The 10,392-nt window shown below is 50.9% G+C and overlaps 1 protein-coding gene across 1 annotated transcript; it reads left to right on the top strand.

Moving 5' to 3' along the window:
* Positions 1–2,558: 2,558 nt before the first annotated feature.
* On the top strand, positions 2,559–8,722 carry LOC114227429 (spermatogenesis-associated protein 31A6-like). The gene is made up of 4 exons (XM_054727623.1): positions 2,559–2,694; positions 3,800–3,910; positions 4,503–4,563; positions 4,787–8,722. Exons 1-4 carry the CDS (start codon positions 2,559–2,561, stop codon positions 8,634–8,636), a joined length of 4,158 nt encoding a protein of 1,385 aa, XP_054583598.1. The 3' UTR covers positions 8,637–8,722.
* Positions 8,723–10,392: the final 1,670 nt, after the last annotated feature.

Below are 10,392 nucleotides of genomic sequence, written 5' to 3'. Positions count from 1 at the left end.
GGCTTCCCCTCAGCCCCACCCTATAAGGTTCCTGAGTCTTAGTGTCCCTCAGTTTCCCTCAGTACTTGCTGCAAGCACCTCTGAGAGAAAGGCGCCCTCGAGTTTCGCCCACTGCCAGACAGTCTAGTTTCTCCCCCAATGAATCTGGATTCCCAGATTCTTGCCTGGAAATGGGGTTCAGTGCAGTCGAAGCTGGGGTTCAGCACAGTCCGGAGCTTTTGTCTCCTTCCCACTAGGGCAATCCAGTGGCACAGGCAACAGTCCATCCTCTGCGCGCATTCACGTGCAGGCCTCTGGAGCTCTGCCTTTTGCCGCTCCCCTGAGTTTCCACCTTACAGCCCATATTCCCTCCGTATGAGTCTGGGTCCCCAGGGTCTCGCCCAGAACTGGGGTTCAGTGCAGTCCAGAGCTTTTATCTCCTTCCTGCTAGAGAATGCCAGCCAGGCACTCAGCTGTCCCCTCCTCTCCAGCTCCGTCCTCTCTGACACGCGAACCCGTGTCTCTGTACCTCAGGCTTTTACATCTCCTCTGATTTTCCTTGTGGTTTTCTCTTTCCTTCTAGTTGTAGAATTTCCAGTCAGTCAGCTTTCCTGTGGTTCTGGATGATGTCCATTTTGTCTTTTAGTTGTATTTTTGAAATTGTTGTGCGAGGCTGCAGTTTAGGCGTTTACCTATGCTGCCATCTTGGTTTCTCCCTTCAAGATTTTTAAATGTAAAAAAAATTAAAACAAAACATATTGAAAATAATAGAAAAAATACAGATGGAAAATATGAATGCAAGGATGACCTAAGCCCAAATATTGATAAAACATTGAATTCAAGGTAACAATGGCGTAGAGGAGGAAAAGACTGGGAACCATAGAAGCAATAGTAGATGTAGCAAAATGTGCTTGTGAATGTGCTTGTTCGTGACAATGCAGCCAAATAAACTCAAATGCCCTGGTTCCCATAAAGCTGTCTAAAAATATGACCAGCGAGGAGGGGACACGCATTCCTTTTAAGTGCACCTGGAGTGTTAAGACAAATTTTCCATGTGGATCCCAAATACTGCTGCTAAAGGGATGCAGAAGGGTACCATAAGAGAAGTCTGTATGGTACCATAAGCTCTCTCTAGATGGTTCAGGCTGGACTTGAGGCTCCAGACATCTGGAGGGGAAGGCATGGAAAGGTAATCACAGTCAGAAAAGAGAATATGTACAGGACATACTAGTGATATCCGAAGAAGCTGCTTAAGACCTGAATCAGCCCCAGGCTTTGACCCCTTGTCTCACCTTCCACCCTACAAAACTGAAGGGTCAGTACCTCAGCTCACCGTGACCCATTCCTGGTTTCTGGGTGTAGCACATATGCACATGTCTGAATGTTTATGCATTGTCCCCAAATTTATATGTTGAAATCCTAACTCCTAAAGATGATAGGGCCATTGAGTGGTACTTATAAGCCCTTATTAATGGGATTGGTGTTTGATAAAAAAGGCTCCAGAGGTCCCTAGCCTCTTTCCACCATGTGAGAACTCAGCGAGAAGGCTATAGCTGTGAACCAGGAAAGGGGCCATCACCAGAAGGTGACCTCATGCCTTGACCTTGGACTTGCCAGCCTCTAGAACTGTGAGAAGTAAATTTCTATTGTTTTTCATCTATCCAGTTTGTGATATTTTGTTCTAGCAGCCCTAAGGGACTAGGACAACATGTTTCAAAACACATATAGAGAGTGAAGACTGGGCCAACACAACATTTGAAAAAAAGTTTTAAGTAGAAAAATTATGGATTCTTGGATTTGAAAATACTGGATTGGTTTGTGAAAGGATGAGTGTGTGTGTGTGTGTGTGTGTGTGTGTGTGTGTGTGTGTGTGTGTGTGTTGTGTGTGTGTATGTGTACATGTCCCAAACATCTTTGTGCAGTTTAAAGCTTTACTAACTCCAGAATTATAAATGCTGTAAATTTATAAGGTTATTATTTAAAGGTTTAACTACATATAACTCTTTCATATTTAGATTTATACATCTTGAATAACAAATTTTAACTTTTTTTGTGTGTAGGTAGCTCTGATTGACAAAACAAACACTAATCAAAATTCACAAAACTAAGTAAGTGTAAAAGTTCTGAGCCTGGGTTTATACAAGACAAAAACATGATGTGCAGAAGCTGGAGTTGAGGACAGAAGAAGTAAAATAAAAATCCCTGGGAAATAGCCACAACTATAGGATTAACTTCTAATTTTCAAGGTTTATGAAACTGGTGGGCCACAAGTCAAGATCTCATAGGGACAAAGGGAACCAGGTGACATCTAGGTTCCAAATGAAATTAATAGGAAATTGGCTAAGGTCTCTCTGGAAGGACTAGAGAAGAGCTGAAAGGAGATCTAGAAGGTCCAGAAGGGTACAGAGATCTGTGGGGCTGGGTGGTGGGGGATGGGCATCCTCCTCTTCTTATTGTCCCTCCCCCACCCTCAGGAACCTTTGTGACAAGATCACAGCTCTGTGATGCAGGCCTGGGTTTCTGCCCCCAAGTGAGCTGGCAGTGCTCCATTGCCTGAGGGCAGCTGTGTGATTCAGATCATGGAGAACCTTCTCTGTCCTCTGAAAAGCGCTATTGCTACCTGGCAGCAATCCAGTCCTTGCTGGGTGATCGATGCCATCCTTGGCATCGTGTGCGGGGCGCTGCTCTTCCTTATGTTAGTCCACTGCTCCGAGAGTGATGGACCCTCAGCACCACCGAGGGAACATAGAAACACCAGGAAGGTAAGGGTCCCTTGGCCAGACCCAACGGAGATGATCTTTTTTCTATTCTTTTTAAAAATATATATATTTTATTGATTTTTTACAGAGAGGAAGGGAGAGGGAGAGAGAGTTAGAAACATCGATGAGACCTGCACACCCCCCACTGGGGATGTGCCCGCAACCAAGGTACATGCCCTTGACTGGAATTGAACCTGGGACCCTTGATTTCGCAGGCCAATGCTCTATCCACTGAGCCAAGCCAATTAGGGCTCTTTTTTCTATCCTTATTCCCACTTTTCTGAATGACCATTGGAGACTCCTGTGATGGGAGGAGAGAGCAGCTGCTCTCAGGAAAGGACAGAACCTCATCCTGCTGGGAACCAGCCAGGCGGGGAGGGGTTAGAGCAGGCGGAGGATTTCTATGCTGAGCTCTCCGACCAGGAGGCAGGTGTGGTGGGGGCTCTAGGGCCCGGCCCCAAACACAGTGACCAGTGGCCAAGGATGGAATTCTAAGGTTTGGGCCTCTGTGGGGGACAGGCCCAGAGCCCTGGTTCCCCACCGCCTTCCTCGGCAGGTGCCTTTAGCGAGCCTCCCCTCTGTGGGGCTGATCCGAGGGAGCCCCTGGAGGCCGCTGAGCAGGGGCTGGGTGGGCTGTGGCCTCAGGAAGCAGAGTCCTACCTGAGGGAGCTCCAGGCGGGCCTGCAGGTCTGAGAATGTGTGTGTTTCTGGAGCCGAGAAGCAGAGGTCAAAGAATTCAATGGTGCATCTCACACAGAACAATTTTTTTTGCATTCTTCAAAGAAGAAAACAAAATATTTTACCCACTTTAAAACTAAGTTAAAGGCCAGCTTTAAATCAACATGGTTTTATTTCTATCATAAATACTCACTGAACCATGAATTTCTCAATACTTTTGGAGAAGAAATAATAAAGCTAAGACTCCACAGAATACTTTAGCATTAAAGAAAATCCGACACTAAAAAATAGTAGTAAGTAAAAGGGGAAGAACCAGAGAGCCCGGTAGGTAACTGTGGAACGTCATATTGTTCACGAACCCTGAGCGACTGCCGCTGGTCTAGAGAGGAGAGTGAGATGGGGTCCCAGCCCCTCGTTTTTCTTGTCTCAGCGTTCAGTGGTGCCCAGGAGGAGCAGCAGGAGCAGGAGCAGGAGGAAAAGTGGAGCTTTGAAAGGTGAGCTTCTGCCCTCACTCAGCCCTGCCTGAGGCTTTGCCTCCATCTGCACTGTCCCTGAGGCCAGGCGGTCCCCAGGGTGCCAGCGGCAGAGCTGTCTCTCAGGACGCAGAGCCTCGGGAGGCTCCTGGAAGGAGGCAGAAGGCAGATGCTTCCCAGATCCCGTGCTGGGAATGCAGCCTCAGGGTCTGGAAGTGGGTGCTTCCCTAGCAGGGGGTCCCAGGAGGGACATTGGGCTGTTGTGGACCAGTAGTGCCGGACTGGGAGCTGGGACCCCCCAGGTGCAGCTGTGGGCGTGCTGTTTACCTTTGCTCAGATCCCTCCCTGGTGCCCCTGCCCTTTCTCCCCACAGGGACATAGGGTGGGGCAGGGGGGCTGCAGGGGGTAGTGCATAGGAAACACTTTGTAAATGACAAAGCACTACCTGTCCTGAGCCTTGCCATCGTTGTCAGGGGTCATGTGGCCTTGACCCTGATGCTTGGGCTCCTGAGTCAGCTCTCCAGGGTGTCACTCTTAAAGGGCCATGGCACTCAGCCTCCTGTAAGACCCCCTGGCCCTGGTCCACCATGTGACTTGGTCTCCTGATTTCCAGCCTACAGAGAGTGCCTGCAAGACCTGGAAAAGGCCCGGGGCCTAATTAATCTTCTTGGAAGGTAAAGAATCTTCCCCTACTCTCCAGGGTCCTCTTCCCTCCCGAATGTATGATGTCACCTTAGGCCGCCTGGCACTGACCTGGGAGGGGCCATGGGACAGGGTGTGGCGATGGCCCTGGGGTGAGGGACAGCAGGAGCACTAGGAAGTCAGTGTCAGGACCATGAAGAACCATGGAGGTGCCTACCTGCTCCTGGCTGCAGCCTGTGCCTCCATCTCCTGCAGCCACCTGGAGAGGCCCCCTGAACAGGGCGGCTTTTGTCAGCGCTCCTGTCAAGACCCCTCTGGTGAGGTCTGCAAAGCAGCGCTGGCTGGAGCCAACAGGCCCTGCGGGGAGCCTGTGGAAGATGCTGCTCCCACCATGTCCCCCTTGGCTTCTCTGGCTCCTGTGACTGAGTGCCCGTTACCTCTGGCCTCCACCTTGTCACCAGGACCGACCACCTCTTCGGTCTCCCTTCATTCCCACTCATCTTGGAGTGCCTCTCAGCTACCAGAGCCTTTCCTTCCCCTGGATGACCTTTCACCCCAGCCACTTGCACTCTCCCATTCCCCCTCACGTCCCCCTGATTCAGGGGCCCACCCTCCACCTCCCACAGCCTCCTCTGCCTCACCACCACCAGCCTCCACTCTGACTCTTCCCCAGTGTGACTCAGTGGCACTGACACTGGGCCCCATTCCACAGAGCTCATGTCCACACACACCTGGGTCGGCGTCTCCCACCCCAGCTGTCTCAGGCCTTGGCCACTCAAGAAGTCCCATTTCAGCCCTGTCCTGGTGGCAGGCGGCTGACAAAACCTTGTGCCTCTCAGCCTCATCACAGTACAAGTCCCAGCAAGAGCACCTGTCCCACCACCCACCAGAGGCCTCGTTCCAGGAAGACCTCACAGACAGACAGGCAGAGGCTGGTAGCCTCTCTTTGCTCAGCTCTGATGAGCAGAATCTCCTGGAGATACATATCACAAAGATAATCAATGTAAAAATTTTGAAAGAAAATGAAAAATATGCATTACATCCAAAACAAATGAACCCAAACTACCACCTGCACTCTTTGGGGAATACATGGAAATCACTGGGTGCTGAGCAGGACACCACAACCCCTCAACCCCTCTGGAGCATGAAGGACGAACAAGAACAACTGCATAGTCCTCTGCAGCTCTATAGCCAGCTTTTTTGGGGTCTCCCCTCGCTGCACAGCGAATCCCTGGAGGCAACCGCCAGAACATCTAAGGGCTCTTCTACACTACAGCCTCCACCTTTCTTATTCAATGGCATCTCGAATGCCTGCCCAGTTCAACTGCAGGCTACAGTCCCTCCACTGCTTTCCCATTCCCAGCCCATGTCTCACCTGGAGTTCCCATCTCCACCCTTGCTTCCAACCATGCTTCAATTACAGCCCCCACCTCTGGCTCAGGTCCAGACCCGATCCTCTCTACCAACCCCACCACCTTCTTCTCCACCTCAGATTAGAAGCTGTGGAGTATCATGCCCGATAGCCCAGAATGAGCCACAATTTTTAATCCCAATTGAGATTCAACATCCAGAAAGGCCCTTGTTGCAGAAGCAAGTAGAAAGTGGGCGGGATTTATCCTCTGTAGTCAAAAGATCTCAGGAAGTCTTCAGTGTCTTCACTTCCAACCTTCCCAAGGACAGCATCCTTCCTGAGAATTTTCCAATCACTCCTGAGCCCCAGAAGCAACTGGAGTCACATCTCCAAAACTGGCATATGCAACAGCGCTGGGAGCTGTCCCCCAAGATCCAAGAACCTCCCAAACTAGGGCAACATCAGAGCGAATTACCAGGGACATGTCACGCAAAGGACAAGCATGAGCCCTCACAGCCCTCTTCACTCACAGGTGAAAGCAGCAACGACGCACAGAATTTGGGGCTCCGGCTAAGCCACGATACAGGGAAGGTCCGAAAAGATCCCTCCAGGGGCTCAGAAAGCGCCCTAGTGACGTTTCAGAGGGTAGACTCTGAAGAGTCAGAAAGTGACGTGATGCTTTTGAGAAGGGACTCCGGAAGTGATTTACTGAGGAACTTAGACAGAAATCTAGAAAACACGCTAAAAGGCCACTTGGGCAGCAAGTTGGGACAGATGAGCAAGAGCCTGATGAGTGTGCATGGACCCTGGCTTGCTGTCAGCCACTCTTCTGCCAAGGCTGACACTCACATGGAAACCAAAAATCTGGGAATTTTAAAGGATTGGGAACCCTGCATGAATGCCTCTCACAGGGTCTTCTTTCTCGATACTGACATTCAAAAGGTGCTAGAAGCACATATTACAAAGTTTTGGGTGAAGCACCGGTGGGGCCTGCCCCTCAAGGTCCTCAAGCCCATGAGTCTCATTAAGTTGAAAAGGGCTCAAGCCTCACCCATTCTGCAGTTCCCCTTTCCCCCCTCATCCACCTGTGTATCTGGGGCCTACTCGATAGTCAAGTTTGTTGAGTTCCCGGGAAAACCATCTCAGGCCTGTCCGGGAGAGAAAGTGAAAACAGAAGACTCAGTTCCCACCCTGGCAAGGTCTCTCCTTGCCCCCTCACGTGTGTGTGAGGAAATGCAGGGTGCTCTGGGAGGGACCCCACCCGGTGTTGACCATGGTCCTTCAAAGGCCTCTCTGACTAGACAGGAGGGTAGGCCACCTTCTCAGTCTCTCACACTCACCTGGAAGAGTAAGACTGCGGAGTGGGCTGAGAGGGATAGTCTAGATCTCAGTCCAAGTTCAGCCATGGCCAGGAATGAGCCAAGAGGGAAGGGTAGGGGTGGAGCCTCACAAGAGCCCTTCAATGGGGTAGCAATGCTGGAGATGAACTTAGGATCTCAATCTTTGAGGGTCAAAGAAGTCAAGGAGACAATGGAGGCCAGTGTGTCCCCTGCTCTTCAACCAGAGTTGGGAACCAATGTACAGACAACATCCCAAAACATCAATGCACATTTGAGGAGTGTAGGATCTCCAGGGACCAGTAAAAGCTCGCTATTCCCTAGAATGTCTGTTCTCCAAGATCCAGGAGAGCCATGCCTTAAAAATGAGGTCGCTGGTGAATTTAAGTCCAAAGTGCAGGTACCGTCAAAGAACCAACCTCAAGACTGTGCCACACACATGCCCCTTGCTGCAGACAACTTGGCTTCTCAGGTGCACCATCACCACTCCCAGAGAGTGCCTCCTGGAGTCAGACTAGCGTCCCATGTGTTATGTGGCCTTAAGACACCCCAAAGGAGCAGCCAAGGGAAGCAGGAACCCAGGATCTCAAATGTTCAAGACTCTTGGAAGAATCAGAGACAAATGATCACCCCTACCTACAAGAGAGAGAATTGTAGGATGCCCAACCCAAGAGAGCTGGCAAAAGGGCCTGAGAAATTGGGGACTTCTCATACCATTAGAATGAGCCCTTCTGCCAAGGCTAGGGGCACAGTAGACTCTGTTGGGAGGAAATACCCACAGCTGGGGCCAGAGAAGAAACAGGGTCCTCCAGAAAGTTTCTTCAGACAAAGAATGAGGCTCTTTTTTCAGGGGATTTTCCCCAATAAAAAACTCAAAGGTCAGGATGCTCTGCTAGACTACAAGCTCAATTCAGTCACTGCCCAGAGCCAAGGACCAGTCAAAAGCATATCAATTATGGACCCCGAGATCCCTGAGGCTCAGACACTCATAACAACTGTAGGAAAGATTCTAGAGGAGAAAATTACCATTCACCAGGGACTTCGTACCACAGCGTTAAATGAGCACAAACAGAAACCCCAAACCCCAGTGTGTGGGTATTTTTGCTACCACAGGCTTCCTGTCTATCCCGAGAAAGGAAGAGTGATGAGTCATACAGCCTGCAGTCACCAGGCCAACTCCAATCAGAGTTGTTCCACTAGGGAAGGGCAAGTCAGACAGACAGAGTCCTTGAAAAGCATCAAATTCAATGATGAGCCCTTGAGTCTGAGTCGCCTCACCTTCCTGGCCTCCAAGACGTCTTTGTCTTCTGTCAGATCCTGCCAGCATGGGCCAAAGGGGCCAGGTGCCCTAGGCCACCATCAACACTGCCCGAGGCACTGTCTTTTTCGGGTGGGTGTCTTGTCTGGTCGACCATAAACATGTCTCCATGAAAAAAATCAGTCCCTTTTCTCAGCACATTCAAAATATTTAATTTTCCTCAATATATGTTTGTTTCCTCCTAAGAGTTGGTGCAGTGGCTTCTGTCTGTGGTGTGTTCAGTGTGCACTTTGGCTTCTAGAAGGGAGGGGCATAGAGGGAGACTGACTGGCATTATAAGCTTATCTCAAGTTCTTTCATTGCACCGTGTGTTTTCACAATATGTCATTACAAAGCAAAAACTCTAAAACAAGAAGAGAAAAACCCATGAAGACCCCGCCCCAGGATCTGGTTCAACCCATCTTTCTCCTGCTTCCGCTCTGCTTAGAACTTTATGCAGCTGTAGGGGACAGGGTTACAGGGACATCACAGGACTGGACATCCCCACTCAGGCTCCAGAAAGTGTCAGAGCAAAGTGGATGGAAGTTTGGGGGGTGGGTGTAGTGGTGTGGAGGTTGCTGGGCCCTGAGTTCAGAAGCAAGCTCCTGGTGGGAAATTGATAGCATCTGCCTTTAAGACCCCTTCTCTCCCTGATGAAGGCTGGCGTGGAGATGGCCCTGTGAACCCCTCTTAGCTTAGCCTGGATAAAATACAGCTCACCCTCCCCCACCCCTGCCTGCCCCACACTTAGAGCCCAGTGAGGAAGGCACGCTTCACTCGGTGTGGATAGGTGGCAGCGGCAGGGCGTCTGCTGAGGGTTTTCACCTCTGCCCCAGATGAGGGAATGGCCATGGCCACAGGTCACCCGCTTCCCTCTATGTAAATCCTAGGGAAGGCGTTCTGCTGGATGGCATGGAGCGTGACTGTGAGGTCCCTATCTGACAGTCGGATACGAGGAACCTCGGGCAGAATGTGGGTAAAGAATGGTGCCCTGACCGGTTTGGCTCAGTGGATAGAGCGTCGGCCTGCGGACTCAAGGGTCCCGGGTTCGATTCCGGTCAAGGGCATGTACCTTGGTTGCGGGCACATCCTCAGTGGGGGTTGTGCAGGAGGCAGCTGATCGATGTTTCTCTCTCATCGGTGTTTCTAACTCTCTATCCCTCTCCCTTCCTCTCTGTAAAAAATCAATAAAATATATTTAAAAAAAAAAAAAGAATGGAAAAGGTTGGATCCAAGGAAGAAGGCAAAGTGGCAGAGGGTTCATAAATGTGCAGTGACCGAGGAGCCTTGAGGTCCCACCGCCATCTACCAGCCTGGGAGGGGGAAGGGCTGCACCCCAGGTCTTCACCTGCTCCAGCTCCCAGACCGCAGATCTAAAGAAGCCACCTCTAGGGCCAAACTCGTAAAAGTGAAACGGAGGGTTAATGTCCTCACAATTGTTAATAAGCTCACACACCCTCAAGCTAGGACGAAGGAATTCGGATGTCACTCCCAGGATGGTAACCACAGAAACACATGAACCAAGCCTGCTCTGTGGGAGAGATGGGGACTCAGAAGGCTGAGACTAGCTGCCATCACATAAGTCTAACCTGGCTCCAGTCTTGCTCACCCCCAGAGCCAGGCAGAGAGGCCATCAGACAGGACTTGGCACACGGGAAGGTGGAAGTGACGTGCCCAGAATGGGGGCTGCTGCCCAGGAGGGGTGGGGTCCCTTTATGTTCTGCTCCTAGGGCAGCTGCCCCTCCCCGCCCCCAGCCATACCTGAAGCAGGAAGACAGCAATTTCTCTGCAGTGACTGTGAGGATGGGCGCATCAGTGACAGCTCAGCCAGGCCCTGTGGGAAGGGTGAGACCCAGGGCAGAGTGCGCCTTGCACC

Source organism: Eptesicus fuscus, chromosome 15 (genome assembly GCF_027574615.1).
Source record: "Eptesicus fuscus isolate TK198812 chromosome 15, DD_ASM_mEF_20220401, whole genome shotgun sequence".
Lineage (NCBI taxonomy): Eukaryota > Metazoa > Chordata > Mammalia > Chiroptera > Vespertilionidae > Eptesicus > Eptesicus fuscus.
The sequence above is the reverse complement of the archived record's forward strand: the minus strand, read 5'-3'. Positions and strand labels throughout refer to the sequence as shown.

What these genes read in the sequence shown, in the direction of transcription:
- LOC114227429 (XM_054727623.1), top strand. Translation starts at nt 2,559, where the DNA reads ATGGAGAACCTTCTCTGTCCTCTGAAAAGCGCTATTGCTACCTGGCAG. An exon ending in GTTAGTCCACTGCTCCGAGA is followed by an intron (nt 2,695 to 3,799) that starts GTGATGGACCCT and finishes CCGCTGGTCTAG; the next exon opens with AGAGGAGAGTGAGATGGGGT. An exon ending in GAAAAGTGGAGCTTTGAAAG is followed by an intron (nt 3,911 to 4,502) that starts GTGAGCTTCTGC and finishes CCTGATTTCCAG; the next exon opens with CCTACAGAGAGTGCCTGCAA.